The 22009-nt window shown below is 38.0% G+C and overlaps 1 protein-coding gene and 1 long non-coding RNA gene across 2 annotated transcripts; one reads left to right on the top strand and one right to left on the bottom strand.

Moving 5' to 3' along the window:
* Positions 1 to 12191: 12191 nt before the first annotated feature.
* Positions 12192 to 13903, bottom strand: LOC121801272. The gene is made up of 2 exons (XR_006050574.1): positions 13765 to 13903; positions 12192 to 12919 (listed from the first exon to the last, which is right to left on the bottom strand). It is a non-coding gene; the product is annotated as an uncharacterized LOC121801272 (long non-coding RNA).
* Positions 13904 to 15408: 1505 nt separating this feature from the next.
* Positions 15409 to 16909, top strand: LOC121801262 (30S ribosomal protein S20, chloroplastic-like). Its single transcript, XM_042200718.1, has 3 exons — positions 15409 to 15606; positions 15701 to 15867; positions 16497 to 16909. Exons 1-3 carry the CDS (start codon positions 15465 to 15467, stop codon positions 16731 to 16733), a joined length of 546 nt encoding a protein of 181 aa, XP_042056652.1. The 5' UTR covers positions 15409 to 15464; the 3' UTR covers positions 16734 to 16909.
* The last annotated feature ends 5100 nt before the right edge of the window (positions 16910 to 22009 follow it).

The raw sequence follows: 22009 nt of genomic DNA, 5'->3' as shown, positions 1-22009 counted from the left end.
ATACGTACGGTAATTCTAGAAATGGTAAAGCATAAAATTATGAGAAAGGGATAATTAAGGAGTGTACTTACGGCGAATGAAATGAGAGCATGTGTGAAATTATAATTGTCCAATTGAAGAAATTGAATGTGATAGTAGGCGGCGCGAGATGGTGGCTGACTAGCGGCGCTGCCGCCGCCAAACTATTCATTTCATTATCAAAATTTAACGCCGACATCGTCCTATCTCTCTTGTAGTATTTAATTCTTCCATTTTTTTTATTGTTTTTAAAATTTATACTACAAAACTTACTACTAGTAGAAAATTGACATAATTTATTTATGAATTCAGTATTTATTTGGTTTACGCGAATATGATGATATGCCGAAGAGCATCCACATCTGTACTCTAGCTAAATAGCACGGATGTGGGCAAGAGCACGGATATAGGTCCGGACCCACTTTTATTAATTTTTTACTCATTGTTCTTCCCCAAGAGCACAACACTCACATCCATGCTCTTCCGCAAGGACATGTTCAAGGGTCTCACCATTCCATTATTTAATTTAAATACTTCAATTACTAAAAACATTTTCACAATATTAAAATGCATTAAAAATATCTGATACCATTACAAATTACTAAAAAATAAAAAAATACATAATTAAAATCCTACTACTCGTGGCCGAATTTCGCCCAAATGTGTTTGATTAGGTCTTCGTGTAGCTCAGTGCGGGTTCTGGTATCGCGCATTGTGTGTCTTGTTTCGATCCTCTCGCCCACCGTCGTATGCACACCTCAGCGTGGGGGAGTCCTCGCGGTTGAGCTTCCGGCTTCATCCTCGTCGTAAAAGTTAGCCGCCCTCAGTCCTTCGTCAGCTATAATCATGTTGTGCAAGATAATACACGTGTACATGATGTCGGCGATATTCTTAACGCACCACAGCCGAGACGGGGCCTTCACAATGTTGACTCGGGCTTGAAGGACCCCAAAACCTCTTTCGTCGTCTTTCCGAGCAGACTCTTGACGCTGCGCAAAAAGAACATGTCTCGGGTCTTGCGGATTGCTGAATGTCTTCACGAAAGTAGACAACCTTGGGTAGATACCACCGGCGAGATAGTAACCCATGTGGTATGAATTTCCGTTGACGGTGAAGTCGATCGCCGATGCTATACCATTCAAAACATCATTGAAGAGTGTTGAAGAATAGAACACGTTCAAGTCGTTGGATCCGGCAACACCGAAATATGCATGTCAAATCCTTAGGCGGTAGTCGGCGATCGCTTCAAGGATAAGCGTTGGGCACCGCCTTTGTGGCCGCTTAAGTATTGCCCCCTCCAAGCAGTCGGGCAATTCTTCCACTTCCAATGCATTAAGTCAATGCTGCCAAGCATACCGGGAAAACCGTGGACTGTTTCGTGAAGATGAAGCAACCGTTTACCATCTTCGGTGGTGGGTGCCTGAAGGAATTCCTCACCGAAATCAGAACGAATGTCGTCGCATAAATTTTTGAGGCATAGGATTCTAGTTGACTCATTCACATGCAAATACTCGTCGAAGAGGTCGGTCGTTTGCCCAGTAGCAAGTTGTCGGATGGCACAAGTACACTTGTGCAACGCCGAGAGACTTTGCCGAACGGTTGCGTCTCTAGTTGATTGAAAGTATTCAACACGGGCAGACAATGTTTTGACAATACGCATAAACAACCGTTTTGACATGCGAAAATGGGGCCGGAAGTAATCTTCCAGAAACCGTGGCTGGTCAGAAAAATAGTCAGCAACGAGCCTTTTGTTCGCTCCCTCCCGATCATGAGGTATGTAGAGGCGAATTGATCTAGTTGGTCGAGGATGAGGGGCGGGGGTGGTGGAGGCGACATAGGCTTCATAGGCGGCACGATATTGTTCATAGTATTCTTGTTCTTCGCGCTCCGGTTCAGCCATGATATCGGTGAAATCCATTTTTAGAGAGGGTTTGAGTGAGAGAGGGGGATGTAGAGGAAGATGTAGATGAATTGTATGAAAAAAGGATGAATGAGAGATAATTTGATGTGAAAAATGGATGATGAATGCGTGTATTTATAGATGATTTTGGGATTTTAAAAAATTTATAAAAAAAATTTAAAATTTTAAAAAAACGGTAATAAAACGGCTATATTTTTTGGAATCTGAAAATATATATTTTAAAATTTTTGGTATTATTTTCAGTATTATTTTCTATTTAAAAAATCCAACGGATAATCCGTTGGCGAATAGAAGCGCGCCACGTCGCCTGCTCAGCGGCACGGACGAGCTCGATGCATCGAGCAGCGGCGAGAGCGCAGCGGCAAGTAGCGCGTTGCCGTGCCAGCGGCACGGACGCCGTCCGTCCCGGCGAGCACCGCTGCGGATGCTCTAATGCATTTGAATTTCGAATATACATAAATTATATAAATAATGTAAATATTTTATTTGAAATTATAATGCGGTGCTTATTTGAAGTAAAACAGGAACTACTTGGTTTTCAATAACATAACGTGTCTTTACTTGTTTAGCCGACATGTTACATCCTCATTTGTGCAGTCTCTCTCTTTCACAAGAAAACAAACTAATATTGTTCTCATCAACAATGATTTATCCTTCACTCAAATTATAATTGTGGAATGGAAAGATTTTTATGTAAAATTACTGAAGTACTATAATATAGTAAAAAATTATGATAGACAGATTATCAGTTGAAAATATATAAATAAATAGATAGCGATAATGCGAAAATACAAACATAGGACTGATATTGGTCAATAAATCGAAATGGAAAAATATGGTTATTTTGTGAACGGATGGCAAGAAAATTACCATTAAATATTGGTTTCTGGAAGATTTTACTTTTCTCTTTGTAATGGTAATGAGGTGTATTTACTAATAATACTACTGATGACAGTATAATGATTTTACTTTTTCTCTTTGTAAAGGTGAATCATGTTATTTACTAATACTAGATGACAGTAATTTTTTACTCTATTTTTCTCATAATTTACTAAATTCACATGTTAAACTTGTGTCATAAACTATCGAAGGACTATTGGTATTGGATTTAGGGAATAATAATTTAATAACATATGGCTTCTTTACTTCTTATGTCTTTCCACAATTTTTTTTTTGAAAAAAAAAACATTTGCTCATTCCATCCCGTATTAAGTGAGATGATTTTTTTGGGTACGAGAATTATGGAAATGATGTTTAGTGAGTTAAATAGATAAAAAAAATACGTTAACTCATTTACCTCGGAACATCACGTAAAAGAATACTTATTGATTATCTTGGAATAAAGGGGTATTTTCAAAATTATTTGAAAGCATCAATAAGGCAATAAACAATAGAGAGAGTAACATATTATTAGTTGAAAAGATTGAAGCATGATTTAATTTGCAATAACATATCAATATACGTACAACTTTTATGCAATTATTAGTTCCATTCATGTTTAATAGGGGATTAGATTCAGAAAATAAGGCATATACTAGTATTTTCTTGCAGCATTGAGATAATTAACATTGGTCATTGGATATATGGTTTAGAATAAAACCTCGCAAACATAGTAGAGTATATTCTTCGAAATAAAATGCAGATACACATACTATTACACTATTGAAAAATAAATATATTTTATTTTTAAGCAATAAGTTTTTTTTTTAAAGGTGAATGTTGAGATCTTCGCATGCATTGAAGCAGGTAAAATGAAGAATAAACCATTTCACATCACATTGAGGAAATCGATTTTGATTTGATCTTATATTAATATAATACTAATGTTTTTAACAAATTAATCTCTACCGGCTCTCAGATTCTATCACTATTATTATTATTATTATTATTATTATTATTATTATTATTATTATTATTATTATTGTTGTTGTTGTTTTTAAAAATATATTGGCTTGTCTTATCCAAAATCTGTTTTGTGGAGTAGGTGGATTCCCTCTTTCAATTACATGTCATATTTAATTAAAATTAATAACAATAGACAATAGTGAACATAAAATTTGAAATCAAATTAGATGGTGCTCATATTTTCAAACTACGCGCCACTCCAAGATTGATCGATTCTATGCTGCGAGCCGCTGCTCGTGTTGGCGTCGGTCTGGCTCTCCCGTAACGGATGATCCCCAACCCGCACCTCTAGTACAATTACAAATTTTAGTGATTATGAGTGGCCTAAGAGTATTTCCGCGGGAAAAATTATATTTATCATTTACCATCTCAAAAAGATAATTATACCTTCTTAAAATATAATGGACTCCAATAATTAAAAAGACAAACAGAAATAACTACTAATTTTTTACCTTTTGTATCAAGAAATAGTAAAGATACCTTCTCAAAATACCTCCTCAAATATGAAAACTTAAAATTTTATGAAGAAGAAGTAAATATGATAATTATATTTCTTTACCTCTCATTTTATCATTTTTTTGGAGATGCTCTCACAACCATCATATCCATAGACAGACTCATGTTTAGACGGCGAGTGCTCTTGCCCTTATTAAAGTTATTTTTTATAGGAGTATAATTTATTTAATTTATCCAATCCATAATTTAATGTTAATTGTTATGTAAAATTCCCATTAATTATCTAAATCATCTAAATATACTTTTAAAATGAAATAGTTAAAATTTCAATGTGGATAACCACGCTGTTTTAATGATAAAAAAATTGAGTATTTATTTATAACTTGTTGACAATTGTGTGGAAAATCTTTTGAGTCTCGAGAGCAGATCTTACCCTACCACACAGTAATAATCACTTTTGAGTTTTTTCCATTATTTTATTTGGCTATAAGCGTAAACAGAAAAATATTACGGAGGAGTACTATATTTTTGAAACACAATGTTATTTTATTTACGAACACAATTACAGATTTAGAAATCCAAACTAATACAAATATGACACAGTAATTGCAAGAATTTGACTCGCCTCGCCTACCTCATAAAAAGAAAATGTTAGTATTAAATGAATCAACAACTCATGTCAGTTCCATATTCGACCAATTACAGCTCTGCACTCACTCCAACCCTTTTTTTTCTAGTATTTATTTTTGGATTTGAGAATAGTGTTTCAATAACAAATCCAAGCTTATTAATTTAGTATTGATTTAGATTCCTCTGTTTCATTTAGGGACACAAATGGTGTAGTTGTTAGTTCAAACTTTTTCATTTCCTCGCTCGATTTTTTTTTAAAATTTTCTGTAAAGAATTTTGAGATTTTTTTAATTGGTTAACAAAAGTATCAGCATTGGAAGTTGGTTGTAGTCAAAGGAGGAGGTGTAGTCACTAAAGAGAGCCTTACGTCCTTGTTCTCTAAAACTATAGAAAAAATTTAATCCCACAAATTCTGTTTTCTGAATGAATAACTGAAAATATATATGACAAAAGTCATTATGTTTCTAAAATTTATTCGAAATTATGAAAAAATTTCTAGCTATAATATTTACATGGCAACTTACATTTATGGTTCATTGCTTAAAAATGTCGTTTTATGTGGCATAAGACATGTCAGAGAACATCTTTCGAGATTGAACAAAATCTAGAATATGGGGTTTTGTGGTACATTGTTTTATCAATAGTAAAAACTAGTGGTACAAATTATAAACTAATCAATAGTTTAATAACATCACATAAAGTTAGATCCGAAATCCACGCAAATTTTGGTGGTATTTTGGAGTAATATAGTAATTACTATACACACGATATATTCTCCTCGACCAAGATACACATTTTTTCGGAACGTTTATTTTCTTATAATAATGTTACGGAAAATGTAAATATATTGATTTTCGTATTTTCTTATGAGAAGGCAAATATGTTGTTTACGTATTTGTGAGAAGAAACTGGAGAAATGTTTTTTAATTGGATTGAGTGGTTATCGTATTTTTGGAACAATAGTAATACTCATGTCGGCAAAAATATAAAAATTAGAAGGTTCACTTATTTTTCTTAATATTAAATGAGAAGAGCACCAATTGATTCCCACTCATGAAAGTAAAATGAAATTAAAAAAAATAAATGATAGCCGTAAAACAATGTTGACATTGATGGCCCAATAATAATACAGAAAAAGCTAAGTTGCCAATTTCCTACTTTATTTTGTGGACCATATATATAGATATTAATATGCCAAAGTCTGTATAGTAACAAATCTACTTCTAATTTCAAGTTCAAGAAATGTGAATTTAAGTCATATATAGGGGTATCTAAAATAAACATAACTTTTAGAATAAAAATTAAGAATTATTTATATGTAGTTCTTAGATCGTGAAGATCTATAATGAATTCTCACCTTATTGCATGTATAAATTTGCTGGAAATTATAAGCATTTTTTGGAAATCGAATCTAGGACCAGGAATTCATTGAAAAAGGCAATAAATCCACCGAATATCACTAGTAGTAATATTTAATGAAAATGGTTTAAAGTTTATCATAAGATCTAATTTGCTACCTGAAAAAATAACGTCTTTCGAACATTTTTTTGTGTAGATCTATTTTTAAAAAGGTGTAAAACTTGCTAGTATTTAAAAATATTGCTAAAAAGTCATGTGACATTCGCCAAAATAATGATAATTTCTTACGACAAAGATCAGTTAGAAAGATGAGCATCCGCAACGGCGCCCGTCCCGGCGTGCCAGAAGTCCGCGCGGGACGTCCACCATTAGGCAGTAGGGAGGCGGACGCAGACGTGCGTTGCGGACGCCGGAGTTCCGCGGCATTCCGGGGACGTCCGTCGTGACGTCCGCCATTGCGGTGCCATGACGAACGTCCCGGCGAACGTCCCAATTTTTAATTTTAAAAAAACTATATATATACGGCTCTTTGAACTTCATTTCATTCGCACCACTTGTTTTAACGAGTTTCTCTCTCTCTACTTTCATTTCATTTGAAGATAAATGGAGCACCACGATAGTGATTCCCCCGCCACGAGCGAGTCACAAACGCCGACTTTTCCCGTTAGAGCTAGGGGAAATGCCGGCTTAAGTGCACCGAATGGCGCCGATGATGCCCGGAATGGCGTCGATGATGCCCCAACCCAAAATGGCGGGGATGATGCCCGGGTACTACAATATGTACCCCCTTGGTGTGGGATGATGCCCCAAATGCCCGGGATGAGTGCCGCGATGATGGGGATGATGCCCCAAATGCTCGGGATGATGATGCAGGGCATGCCTGCCGCTGTGGGGGAGGGGGAACATGCAGGGGGTCCCCCAATCACATGTGGATAATGTCTATCGCCCCTACATGGATTTATTGTATAGTGATTCCCCCCAGAGTACTCCTCTGGAGACTCAGTTCACCGGCATTAAGACTTTCACTTTTGAGGAGTTGGGGCTATCTCCGGGCAGGGAGTTTCCCACTGAGATGCCACCGGCAGCAGGGAGGACGCGGAAGCAAAGGGGAGGAGGGAAGAGCAAGGGCACTACCTCGTCTTCGCGTGCGGGGAAAGAGGGTGGGGCGGGGGCCGAGGAGGAGGGGGAGGAAGCCGGCGGAAGAAAGAGGACCATCTGGAGCATAGGGGAGTGCGTCGCGCTGGTGAAGGCCTGGATCAGTGTAGTCGAGGATCCCTACGTCGGGGCTAACCAGCATATCGACAGAATGTGGTAGCGCATTAGCCAAAACTACCTCCAATTCAAACCGGCTGGTGGGAAGCCTCACGATGGAGAGCAATGCCGGAAACAGTGGGAGCGGTTGAGGAGGCAGCTCAGCCGATTTGCCGGCATCTACCAAAATAACCTCCGCACGGCAACCAGCGGCATGTCTGCCGATGATGTGAAGCTTCTATCTCACCAGCAGTTCCCCGATAGTGAAATGGGTTTCAGGGAATTCAAATATTGGGAGGTCTATCTTGTGGTGCAGACTTCCACCAAGTCTAGTTTGAGTGTTGAAGCTGGCTGGCCGAAGCGGACGAAGATCAACGCCTCCGGGGAGTACAACAGCAGTGCCGGTTCCAACGAACTCCTTGACGCCGAAGCAGAGTTCCCGACCCCTCAATCTTCTTCCCACCGCCGTCGCTCGGTTGGGCAAAAGACCGCGATGCGGATGGCTAGGGGAAGCACCAGCGGGTCCCCTGAGGTCCAATCGGCAGCTCCTTCCCAGATCGATCCCGAGCTCCCCTCACTCGCCCGCATACATCAGCATGAGACCCTGATACACACCATGGAGAAATGGTATGCAACAACTGACCCCTTATACAAGTTGATGCTGAAGGATGTCATCGACAGTATGCGGCGCGATTTGGGGATGCCTTCCCTGCCCGTGAGTGACGCCGGGACTGGCCACGGGCACGACAGGACTAGCGGCGGGGACGACGAGGAGTGAGACGGTGGCCGCATTTGTCGAAGATTGAGGTTGTTTTTTTAACTATGTATTTTTTTAATAATTATGTATGTTTTTTTATTTTAAATAAAGTGGTTCCATTTTCTCCGTATTCGAGTCGAAATTTTAATTTCGTAAATTGTTTAATTTGGTGAATTTGTGAATTTTTATTATTGTGGATGTCCGTCGGGATGTCCTTGGGGATGTCTGCCATTGTGCAGTGTGATGTCCTTATGACGTAGCAGTGCAATGAGATGTCCTTATGACGTGGCAGTGCAGTGGGATGTCTTTATGACGTGGCATGAGATGTTTTTATGAAGTTCGTCGGGATGTCCGCTGGGACATCCGCCCCATTGTGAATGCTTTGAAGAAAAAATATATTGAAACGAAACAGATTAAATGAATCTGGTTCGGCGACAAGTTGTACAAATCCCAAGTTCCAATAATTTATTTGATGACCTGAATATTACCAAACACATTTCAAAATTTTATATTTTTAAACTAAATACTAACAGGTTGTTGCAGCATTTCAAAAAGGCCACACTAGTGCGAATATATCTTTCTTTCATTTCGCACATTTATAAGAGCATCCACAATGGCGCCCGTCCTGGCGGACGTCCGGCCGGCGTACCGGAGTTCTGCGCAGGACGTCTACCATTGCGCAGCGGTGACGCGGATACGGACGTCCTTTGCGGACACCGGAGTTCCGCGGCTTTCCCGTGACGTTCGTCGCGAAGTCCGCACGGCCAGTCCCGACGGACGTCCGGCCGGCGTGCCGGAGTTCCGCGCATGACGTTCACCATTGCGCAGCTGTAACGCGGATACGGACGTCCGCTGCGGACACCGGAGTTCCGCTGCTTTCCCGGGACGTTAGTCGCAACGTCCTTGCAGACGTCCGCGCGGACGTCCCGATTATTTTATATATATATTTTTAAAATTCTATAAATACGGCTCGTTGAACTTCATTTCATTCACACCACTTGTATTAACGATTATAATTGAAGAAGTATGGCAGCGGATGAGTCGTCGTTGATGGAATTTGTATTTATTGAAGTGTACTTTTTTTTAGTTTTTTTTGTTGAAATGTACCTTTCTTTTTTTTATTTCATGAAATTTTTATTTCGTAATCGTGGCGAAATTTTAATTCCGTAAATTGTTTAATTTGGTGAATTTTTGAATTTTTATTATTGTGGGAAGTCCGTCGGGATGTCCGCCACTGTGCAGTGAGAAGACCTTATGATGTGACAGTGCAGTGGGAAATCTTTATGACGTGGCAGGAAGTGTTTTTGGGATGTTCGCGGGGATGCCCGTCGGGACATCCGCACCACTGAGGATGATCTAAGCTAATTAAGTGTACCCATATTAGCTTATTAAATGAAAAACGACCATTAATTTAATCTTTTGTTTAAAATCAACAAAATGAAATATATTAAGGACAGTGTGTTTAATGTCAACAAAATGAGATAAACTTATCAAATCAAGTGTATTTAACAATAATATAGGATCAAACTCAATAAATTTTGAAAATTTAAATTTTGAAGACATGGAATCGAAATTAGAGACAAATTCAAATGCTTAAATTTTGAAGACATATTCTCTTTTTAATTTTACTATTTCTTCAATTATTTATTTTATTAATTTTCAATTTTTTTCTTTACCAAACTCAAAAAAATCTAGTAATTTTTAATCATTATGCGTATATGGGATACATAAAAGATAAAACTGGGTGGCTAAAAAAGAAATTTGAAGATGACAAAAGACAAAAAAAGGAAAGGACAAAAAGAGGAGGCAATGTGTCTATCAGGGGAAGTTATGGAACTGCCGACTTGCTAATTTGAGTCAACTTGGCAATTTAAATATGATGAGTGCGCAATAATTTTTTAGTCAACTCTACTATTTATTGCCATTTTTCTTCTTTTAAATGATTTCTTTATGAAATGGAGTACTACTAGTATTGTTGTTTTTTTATTCATATTGAATTGGGGAAATGGTAGTGAAGATATTTAGACTTCCCACATAATATATTATGCAATGTCTAATAAATAAAGAGGTGAATCGTGGTCCATAACATTGATTGTAGTCCACAAAATATTTTACACCATAAAAGCATGAGATTATTATGGAGGGTCATTAAAATATGATATTTAAAAAAAAATTATCCTATTTTTTAATGATAAATTTACAACCCAAGTAAACACACATTAATATACTGAATGTGTTATTAATCACTATCTTGGTTTCGTTAAAAACCAAAGGATAAAGTCTAATATCATGTGTTACTCTTACTATCTTTTTTCTTTAAAAATTAAAAGATAAAGTCAAGTATGTATCATCTACGTATCTGTTATCATCTATCCCTATCCCCCACCTCTACGGATGGGGTACCCAATACATAAAATAATTATTGCATATATAATGCATAATATAAAACATAATTATCACATATAAATATTAATTTAAATTAAACACGTCATGGATAAAATAATGCATCCATGTAATATTGAAAGCTACTATGGGCTATTGGCAAACAAACTAGTCCTTAATAAGCACACAAGTCCATATCATGGAGTACTACTATATCAATTTAGAGATAATTATTGCTCCTAATGTAAAATTAATTAGTCCTGATTAAAAATCATATAGGTTACATCTAAACACTAGTCACAAATGAAAAACTGAATAGCAATTGAAGATAAATCCTAATAATTCATCTAGCTAAACACAAACAATATGGAACTCAACAAATAACTGGTCAGAGCACAGCAACGCGGGCCGCCCGTGTTCCGCATTTCGTACCGGCGGAACGGAACCGGCGCGCGACGCGTTGCGGAGGTGCGTTCCGTCTCCGTGTCATGCCCATGCCGTTGCGGGTGCCGTCGCCGCGAGACGCGGCACGGCTGTGTCGCCACGCGCTTCGGCGACGTGGCTCGCCCTGTGTCGTGCGTGACGCCCACTCGCCGGCCGGCGAGTGGGCGTCGTCACGCTGACGCAATAAATTCATTTTTTTTAAAAAATGAATTTTTAAAAAAATATTTTTTATTTATAAAAATTGTTTTTTATATTTAAAAACAATTTCTACAAATAAATGAACACTAGAAATTCGTATTAGCACATATATATTTGATGGGCTTGCGAATTTATGAAACTCATTCTTGGTTGTCTCTCTTTTATAGAGACATCCTTGAATGTTTCATGTTCCACTTTCAATGTGGGACAAACTCATTCTTGATTGTCTCTATAAAATAGAGACATCCTTGAATGTTTTATGTTCCACTTTCGATGTGGGACAAACTCATTCTTGGTTATCTCTATTTTATAGAGACATCCTTGAATGTTTTATGTTCCACTTTCGATGTGGGACAAACTCATTCTTGGTTATCTCTATTTTATAGAGACATCCTTGAATGTTTTATGTTCCACTTTCGATGAGGGACAAACTCATTCTTGGTTGTCTCTATTTTATAGAGACATCCTTGAATATTTTATGTTTCACTTTCGATGTGGGACAAACTTATTCTTGGTTGTCTCTATAAAATTGTATTTTAAATTATGTCATTTTTTATTTTTTTAGGATTTTAATTATGTCTTTTTCTATTTTTTTGAATTTTAAGTTGTAATGTTATTTTAATTTTAATGAAGTGTGTTTGTTTTAATTGAATTGGGTTGGAAATAATGAAATTGAATGAATAGTAATTTAAGGAACGGTTAAGGAACGGATAAGAAACGGAGGGTTGCAGGTTTCGTTCCTTAGTTAAGGAATGGAGTAAAAAAGTACAGTGGGGCCCGCAAATAGTAGTTTAAGGAACGGTTTAGGAACGGTGGGTGAACCGCGTTGTGGATGGCCTGAGGTGTCTTTGTAATTTACAAGATCCAAACTAGATTTACAATGACTGTAATAAATCTACGAAAATATCGATCCAACCTTAGCTATTTATAGAACCTATAAATGAAGAAAAAGGAGGGGCTTAAGCCCCCTATCAAATTTTCTGTCTTTATTTTTTAAAATATCTAAAATATGTCAAAAATTATCTCCACACCTCACCAAACTAATGGCTAACATTTTCTTGATGAGGTGAAGTTTGTGACACTGAAAAATGGGCTAGTGAGTATTTGTAGAAGTATAGGGAGATCTTCCAGAACTTTCCAAGACAATCTCAAACAGATCACCCTCAGATTCTTGATCATATTCTTGCAAAGATTTGATGCTACTGACTGTGTTGTTGTTGCTCCTGGCTGCACTCCTCTGCATCCACAGTGAATCAATCCTCCCCATTGAGAAAAGCTCCTAGCTATCTTCATACCCTAGTGCAGGGGATGCCCCCATGAAGCAGGGGTTGAGACTCCGTTGCAGATTCGCGGGCTCGAAACTAAAAGGGCTCTGCCCGAGGTTCACCAGTACCACGGTGTCCCCATTGGATGTCAGGGTCGGGTAGAGGGGGGCGCAGTAGTCCTCGGTCTTGCAGTGGACTTCGTGGACCACTTTTGAGTCGACTGTGAAGAAAACCTTCCTCTGCCCCGGATTTGTAGCCACATCCGACCACCTTGTCCTTACTCCCCCAGTTGCCGGCCTCGGACTCTGCCACGAGTTTTGTTCCTGGATCGAGCTGAACATACATTTGAGATAAGGGGTGATATAAATAATTGATCATGGTGAACTACACATTGAAGTTTAGCATGCTTCATGTTTGATTGTCACATTTGGTGGGAACTTGGTACTCAAATTGAAGAAATATGGGATTAGATTGAAGGGGTCCTCCAAATTAAATACCTTGATAATGGTCGATCAAGAGCCTAAGTCAGGTCTTTAGCCTAAACACAATAACCTATAATCTCAATTTATATATATATATCCTAATTCTTGAAATCTCATTTTGTTTCACGTATAATAAAAAGAGGCAACTTGCATGAAAAAACCATAAAGTTCAGTCAAATTATGGTTTGTCTCCATCTTGAAAAATCAATAGTAAAAATCATGAATTTTGAATTTGTTCACTATTGGTAAAAAATCCAGTTACCTATGGGCAATAAATTGTTAAACCCGTGCAATATATTGTTGCAATCTAACCTATGATTTTATTGTTTTCAACCATGCCATTGTCTTCGTGAATAGACGACATCCTTTAACTCATTAGCGATAATGTCCACTTCTACCATATCTAATACTTACTCAAAAGATTTCATCATTTGATATTTCGATCAAATCTAAACTTCATTACTTTTTCAGTTATAATTAAAATTTGACCATATTTAACTATTTTTCTTTCAATATAGCCCATGTAAAAGTATAATCATTTCCCCAACCAAGTGCATGAGAGAGACAAAATATGATACGATTAACATGTCTCTTTCCTCTTTCCCATTTTCAGAGTCATGGAATTAGTGTTTGAGAAAAAAGCACTGATTCTATGCTAAATGCTTTGAAAAAAGGTAATCTAGAGAGAGATGTTACCATCTAGAGAGAGAGAGCCGGTGGAATTGAAGCCAATGGAAGTCGGAAAAGTGCCGGGAAATCTAAACGGAAGAGGATTGACCCCTGTGAGCCCCACACACAGCAAAACACCTTCAATTTTCGCGTCGTTTTTTCCAATTATATACCCTCCTCGCCCTTCCTCCTTCTCTGGCTATGGCTGCTCGCGCCACAATTCAATGAATCCGGACTGTTTTTCACATTGAAATCCTCGTCGATCAGCTTAACCTTATCATCCCCTTCCGATCCCCCTCTCCTCACCCTCCCAGCTTGCTGTTCCCGCGCAATCTCGCCGCCGCACGCCACCACCGTCACCTCGAAATACGCCTCCTGCGGGAAGGACGAATTCCCCAAATTCGGCCCCGGCAGCGGCAGCGCCGCCCTCACCACCGCAATCGACGATCCCGCCGGATTCAGCCGAATTTTCTGCACAAAATCAGCCGATCCCGCGATTATCGCCGCCGTTGCCGCACGCGCCGACTTCACCGACGAGAGAGGGGTCTTCCGACCAGCTGAACGCGCCGCCGCGCCGGAAGAGGTAATTGTTGACTTTCCCCGCCGCGTCGAGGTGGCGGTGGTGAGGGATGACTTGGTGAAGCCTAGCTATGCCGTTTTGCAGATTTTGACCTCTCTCAGCTTGATCGTTACGACGCTTTCTGAATCGACTCCATCGTTGAATTATTAAGAATAACAGGAGCGCTACGAATGCTGTAGAGACTGCTATGAGAGCTATGTGTAGCCATCCGATCATCTCGAATTTCTTCACAGAAAATGAACTGAACTGAATTGATTTGATTCTTCTGTCGCAGATGAGTTTGTTTGGGTTTTGATTGAACGCTAGAGCGCGGACTAGGAACGGTTCAACTCAATTCAACAATGGCAGCAGATGAGTCTAGAGAGAGTAAGGAGAAGTAATGAATTATGGAAATATGCAAGGGTGGACATCTTTGTTGTTATGGTGGAAATGCCTTTTAGATTTAAGGCTATGTTTGTTTGCCTCTCAGAAATTTAATATTTTTTATGTTTGGTTTAAATTATGAAAATAAAAAGAGTAATCTTATTCTTAAAAATAGATAAATCGGCAATATTCGAAGAATTCGATTATTAAATTACCTTATTTTCTTAATATTGAATAAAATACATCAATTTTCATATGTCTGTCAGTCAGACACGACCTAGAGATTTCTTTATTGACCATCCTACTTAATTAATGTCATAATCTGCATACAACACACATGTAACACAGACATTTATTATATAGTCAATTAATTAAAAGATAAGTTAAATTTGAAACTTATTTTTTTTCAAATATTAAAAATGGAATAGAATGCGAGAATGCGAATACTACTACTATTTGCTTTGCTGATATGTTACACATATATATGTGGCTGATTATGGTTAGATAATTTGTACAGTCCTATTTTTGTAGTGAATGGTATTGATTTTGTCAACCGAGTCCATTATTTATAACCAGCACATCTTTAACAATATATTTATTTCATATTGGAAAAAAAAGATAAGTATAAGATCGAAGCCCAACATCAATAATTAAGCGAATTGATTGGGCCGAGCCCAATAACCTTATAATCAGATCAGAAACCTCATCTTCTTCTTCAAAGATTTATCCTCTTCTCTCTTTATCTAATCCACAAACATCTTCACACGCACAATCTCACCTTGGAATGGCTGCTTCGATGGCGCATTGCGTTTCCTGCTACGGACTAACGGCCAAGCTGAATATGCTCAACCTCTCTACCGCTCCAAATGCTGCATTCAAGCCGCTCAGCTCGTCCAACACTTCTACTCTCAGTCTTTTCTCAAGAGGTGAGAGGTGAAGCACAGCTATGTTCGAATTCATGTTTCCTCTCAATATTTAGTCGAATCGTCTTTGATTTCCTTTTTCCTTTGATGAAATTAGGTTTGGTGTCGGTCTGCCCGGTGCAATTGAGCCCTAACCGGCGCTCGATTGTGTGCGAAGTGAGGACGAAGAAGGCGGATTCTGCGGCAAAGAGGGCTCGCCAAGCGGAGAAGAGGCGAATTTACCACAAGGCCAAGAAATCCGAAGTTAGGACCAGGATGAAGAAGGTTAGGTTACACTATCTCAATTCACCCCTTCAATATCTGCTAATTGCTGTCTTACCATATCTATGATGTGATTCTACTTGCTATGGTGGATTTTACAGAACTGCTGAGTTTTTTCAGCTAATTTCGACTAAATTAGGATATAGTACTCCTCATTTAGCGTTGAGGGAGTTTTTTTGTGATACCATGTTAATTTTCATGTTCATAATAAAACAAATTTTAACCTTGAGATGACTGAAAATCTGAATATTAGCTCAATTAGAATGTAATGTAGAGCACAGCCACATCTATGCTTCAGTACTATTTATTGAAATTGAAACTGAAAGTAGAGGAATTGGTTTGTGGAATATGTTTGGTTGTGGTCTCATGAGTTGAAGTTACAGAATGAGTATGTACTTAGACAACGGGGTGGGGTGATTATAAGAACTCGTAAGGCCACACATTCAAACTGGTTTCTGAATTCGTTAGCCGGACCTTTTCATGGTATTGTTTTCGTAGTTTTGATGGTTAGTACGTAATTTAAATGGTGGCGATATCATGTTCGTGCTTATTTCTGCAATAAATTGCATTAGTTAGTTGACTTAGTTTTGGCAAATGTGGTTGTGATGTTGCTGATGCAAAAATCCTATTAGGTTCTTGAAGCACTTGAAGTTCTGGTGAAGAAGCAAGGGGTTGAGGCCGAGGAAATTCTCCGGATCGAGAAGATGATCGCTGAAGCATACTCCGCAATTGATAAAGCTGTAAAAGCAGGAACCCTCCACCGGAATACTGGGGCAAGGAGAAAGTCCCGGCTTGCTAGAAGGAAGAAGGCTGTTGAGATCCACCATGGCTGGTACACGCCTTCTCCTTCTGAAGCCACAACGGTGTAATGTCCATTCCTTGTTGTATATCTCCAGCACGAAACAGTAGGTGAACTTTTCTTTGTTCTGCACTGCCTGTGTATGATATGTGATTTAATATTTATTCCACCATTGTCACTCACGAGAATGAAAGTTTTGTACTAATAATCTTTCCAAGGATAAAAAAGATGAGCTAAATTGAACCATGTCTGTGTTAATTATTATACATGAATAAAGTGAAATATAGTAGTACTATATCGTTAATACTACTTAGGCAGGCTTTTTGGCTCGTAAACCCCATACTTTTGAGTGGGCCTGGCCGGTGGGCCTTTAGCCCGATTATGTTATTGGCCTATTGTTTAAAGCTGAACCCAGTCCTAACTTGGGTAGGCTGACCAGCCCATTGTTGGATCATACTCTATTTAAAATTTTTACATGCTCTATTTTATATGTAGGCAAATTTGATTGCTCAAACTAATGTTATAAATATAACAAGAATCATGCGATCTTCAATTTAATTTTATGGCTTCAAATTTACAGCTTCAATCTATCGACGGATTTACTGACAGATATTTGTTCGTTACCGATGGAATTTAGAAGGATTTTGCGTTGTTAATATATCGGACAGATTTACCAAAGAACCTCGGCTCGAAACACGGCGAATTTATAGATGGACTTGTCCGGCCCAAAACAATTGGGCTTGTATAAATATGGAAACTCAATATTATTGAGAGGAACGAAAGATAAGGAAGGAATATTGCAAAAGCTATGGATTCTTTTCTTGATTAAAACTCCATAAGAAAGGACAGGAGTGGTGAGGTGAATAACTGGGAAAGAAGGAATGGATAAAAGTCAAAAGAAAATACACATATTTGAATAAATTAATTGCGACCGACCAAGAAAATCCTAGTCGCCTACCCACATGCTAGATGAGTTGTAAAATATTCCTCGGATTATTTTTCATTAATTAGCACTCTTTGCAGATAATCTTGTTTTAATTCTTCACATTTGGATCTATATTTTATTTATTTTCTATGATTATATTTTTTGAAGTTTGTTTTAATATGAAGTCAAACTAATAAAAGATAAGACTTAAATATCATTAGAAAAGGAAAAACCAAAGTTGGGTGACGTTTGATTGATTAAATCTAAATGTTGAGATATTCTATATGACTAGTGACCCATTTTGGTCCTTAACATATTGCGATTTTCCGATTTTGGTAAAAAACATTATCTTTTGAATTATTTGGTCTCATACATTTCAACTTGGGCCACAATTAGTCCAAAATGGATGAAATCGTTAAATATTAATAGTCAACGTGGATTTATCCGATTTTGACACAATTAATCATTTTTAATTAATTTTAAAATAATAATTATTATTATAAATAAAAAAACTTTTATATTATAAATAAAAATATAAACCCCCCAGCATCCCTGCCGCCAAGCTACCATCACCTTCGGACCTCCTCCCCCCTCTTTCTATCTCTGTCATGTCCTTCTCTCGCTATTTTCTTCTTAATTAGAAGTTCCAAATTGAAACATTGCCTTCTCGGTGTCATCCCCCTCTGCCTCAGAATCGATTTCGCAGCACCCTCATTTCTCCTCGGACATGCCGACTTCCGACTGCCGGTGTTCTGCCGCTGCTGCTCACCGTCAAGTCGTCGTCTCGCCTCCTCTCCCTCTCCCTCACCCTCGACCCCTCCATCGACCACCCCCCCTCGCCCTTGTCGTCGTCCAAGCACCCTCCGCTAAGGCTGCCTCCCCCCGCCGTAGTTCCACCTCCTCCTCTCAAATCGTGGCTGCGGAAACACCGGAAGGCATCGTCGTCGCTAATTTTGTCGGAGATTAAATCGATCGGATACACCCCCGATTGCGGCACCTGCAATTACCTATTTCTGACTTTTTTGAAAATCAGTCAATTTGAGGAAGCGGTGGAGGTGTTGAAAGGGATGGGGAGGGCGGGATGCGTCACCGATTGCGACAACTACAGGGGATTGATTGCTGAGTTGAGCGAGGCGAGGAAGGTGGACGTCGTGGCGGAGGTGGTGAGGGAGATGATGTAAGGAGGGGGTGAGGCTGAGGGATGAGACGGTGACGACAGAAGGTGAGGCTGAGGGATGAGACGGTGACGACGGAAGGTGAGGCTGAGGGATGATGGAAGGTGGACGCCGTGGCGGAGGTGGTGAGGGAGGTTTGGGTTAATTAAATATTAGACATTAATATAACATATTTATTAACTTAATCCGGTCAAAATGTAATTAAAATTCGTTGACCGTTAAATTTTAACAGTTCTGTCAAATTCGGATCAAATGTAACCCGTTTTTATTTGTGAGGGACCGAATAATTCAAAAGATAATGTTTTAGACCAAAATCGTAAAATCGCAATATGTTAAGGATCAAAATATACCTTTAGTCTATTCTATACTAGCTAGCCTTTTGAAACGTTCAACCAAAAGCACAATTCACATAATTGTATAATAAAATAAAAGAAAAATTGGAAATTGTTGCATATGCAAAAAAGAATATACATTTGCAATATTGAATGAAGCAAGCATGTAAGAAAATCTCGTCATATAATGTTGTACATGCATATTTGTTCGTGAACATGTGCTTCACGAATAGAATTGAAGTGAGATGCTTAGGCATGCCTAAAACAGAAATCTTTAGATATGCACATGATATGTCCACAGTGTGTGTGACTGTGTGTGAGAGAGATAGAAAGATTAAATTAATTAAAGTACCAAAATCAGATTTTTGCATAAGTGGAGGACCACTGGGACATCATTGCAAGATCTTAATTCCTAAATTGCCTTTATTTGGGCACATTAGCTTTGAGATTGAGGGTCCAACAAATGTTAGAGCATCCCATCCATGCTCTTAGGCAAGAGCATGGAAGTGAGCCTTAACCTACTTTTATTCATTTTTTACTCTATGCTCTTCCTCAAGAGCACAACACCCACATGCATACTCTTCTGCAAGGACATGCTCAAGGGTCCCACCATTCTATTATTCAATTTAAATAAAAATATTTCCACAATATTAGAATGCATTAAAAATACCCGTAATACTATTACAAATTACTAAAAAATTAAAAATTACATAATTCAAATCCTAAAAATTAAAAATTACTCCCCCCGTCCCACATTTGGAGTGACAATTAGTTATGACTCGGGTTTTAAGAAATTGGTGGAGTGTGTAATTAATGAAGTGAGAAGGTAGAGTGTGTAATAAATGAAATGAATGGGTGGAAAGTGAGATGGGTTGACTTTTTTTAGTTTAAAATTGTTTCTTTTTTTACTTTATTTAATTTTGATTGTTTAAATAAGTTAGTCTTATTGTTTTTAATTTTACACTTTGGTAACTCTATTTTCTTTACATAAAATTAAGCTAGGACAAAATTAAAATTGAAACTAAAATTTGAACACTTTGCTATCCCCTAATTTTCGGCCATCACATCAACACAAATTTAAAGAGGGAACTCATTCCATTTTCATTTACTCAACCTCCAAATTAAGGAGGGAAAAATGCATTACAATCCCATGGAGGGAAAAATCCAAAATCAAAATAAAGGTAATCTACATCTATAAATACATTCACTCCACATTTACTCCAACAATTGCCAATTCCACCTATCTACACACCAACCAAAAGGTATTTATGTGTAAATTCCCCTCAGAGCATTTTCATCATAGGGGAATGGAAATGGATCAAGATATGGAGCAACAGATGGAGCATGAGCATGTTCAGGATGCAGAACTGGAGCAAGGGCCGAGAGGCCTGAGTTTGAGCAGCCAAATGAAGAACCATATTGTACAGTTCCTACAACAACAATGCCAAGCTGGAGCACTGCCACATGGTTCATTTCAAGAGGCAGTCAATAGATTCAAAGTGCACAGAAGTACAGTGAGCCGCTTATGGGGGATAGCCAAACAGCAAATTTCAGATGGGGAACCTGTTATCATGAGGGGTAGAGCATCAGGATATACTAAGAAATCAGGTAAAGTACATTTTGATGATGAAAAATTCAAACAATTGTCTTTTCTTGAGAGGTCTTGTATGAAGGAAAGCTTCTTTATCATGTTATGCACAACACAATTCATATTGATGAGAAATGGTTTTACATGACAAAAGCTTCAGACAGATACTACCTGTTGCCGGATGAGGATGAGCCTTACAGGGCTTGCAAGTCAAAAAGATTCATCACAAAGGTGATGTTCATGTGTGCTGTAAGTAGGCCACAGTTTGGCACAGATGGTCACCTTCCTATCAGACATTGATAATGTCATCATTTAGCATATTTTCATTGATTCATTCATAATGCACAAATTATTCCAGCAATCAAGGCAAAGTGGCCAGCCAATGCAAGCAAGGATATATATATCCAACAAGAATGCCAAACCTCACCTAAGATCTTTTGACTCACAATTTGATGAGCTTGCAAGTTCAGATGGATTTAAGTTCCATATAATTAGCCAACCAGCCAACTCCCCAGACACCAATGTATTGGACCTTGGCTTTTTTAGGGCCATTCAATCACTACAAGATGATAAAGTAGCAACCAACATAGATGAATTACTGGGTAATGTCTGGAGTTCTTTTGAGGAACTCTGATGTGTAATTATAGGTCGATTAAAGCAATATGGTTTTGCACTCAAGTTCAATTAATTAACTCTAATATTACAACGATTCTGCAAGAATACAGAGTCGAATGTAGTACTTTGAGTGTCGATCCACAGGGAAGGAAAGATTATTTAATTCCAAAGCAAAGGAAAGACATACTAAAAGGTATTTTGATTTGAAGATTTTGTTTTCAATATTAAGCTAAAACAATTAAAAGGAATAAAACGAGTAAGACGAGTTAAGAGAAGAACTTGTTACTCCAAACATTCACGGATAAAACGGTGATTTATTCTAATAGCCAACTCTATCTTATGAAGTACGGGACTTTAATATCAATTCACGATGCTAGCACTAAACATGCTCGACATACAATAGTTTAAGAATAGTTGAACACATATTCAATAAACCAATCTTCATTAATCTAAGAATCCTACGGATGCGCGAGAATCAAAGATCAATTACTATAAGCTCATGAAATCCATTACCAAATTATCGTCTAAACAACTCTAATTAATAATTCATTGCCACATCCTATTCAAAGTTAAAGAGACATTTGATTAGGATTATGGAACTACTACTAATGATGCACCAAAAGTAATAGATTCAAACAAGGAAATTGTGGAAACGACGATCATAAGATAGAGAAGAACATAGCATAAATCACATGAACAAATTATCCAATT

The sequence above is a fragment of the Salvia splendens genome, chromosome 1 (assembly GCF_004379255.2).
Source record: "Salvia splendens isolate huo1 chromosome 1, SspV2, whole genome shotgun sequence".
Classification (NCBI taxonomy): Eukaryota; Viridiplantae; Streptophyta; class Magnoliopsida; order Lamiales; family Lamiaceae; genus Salvia; species Salvia splendens.
This window is presented reverse-complemented; position numbering and strand designations above follow the sequence as displayed.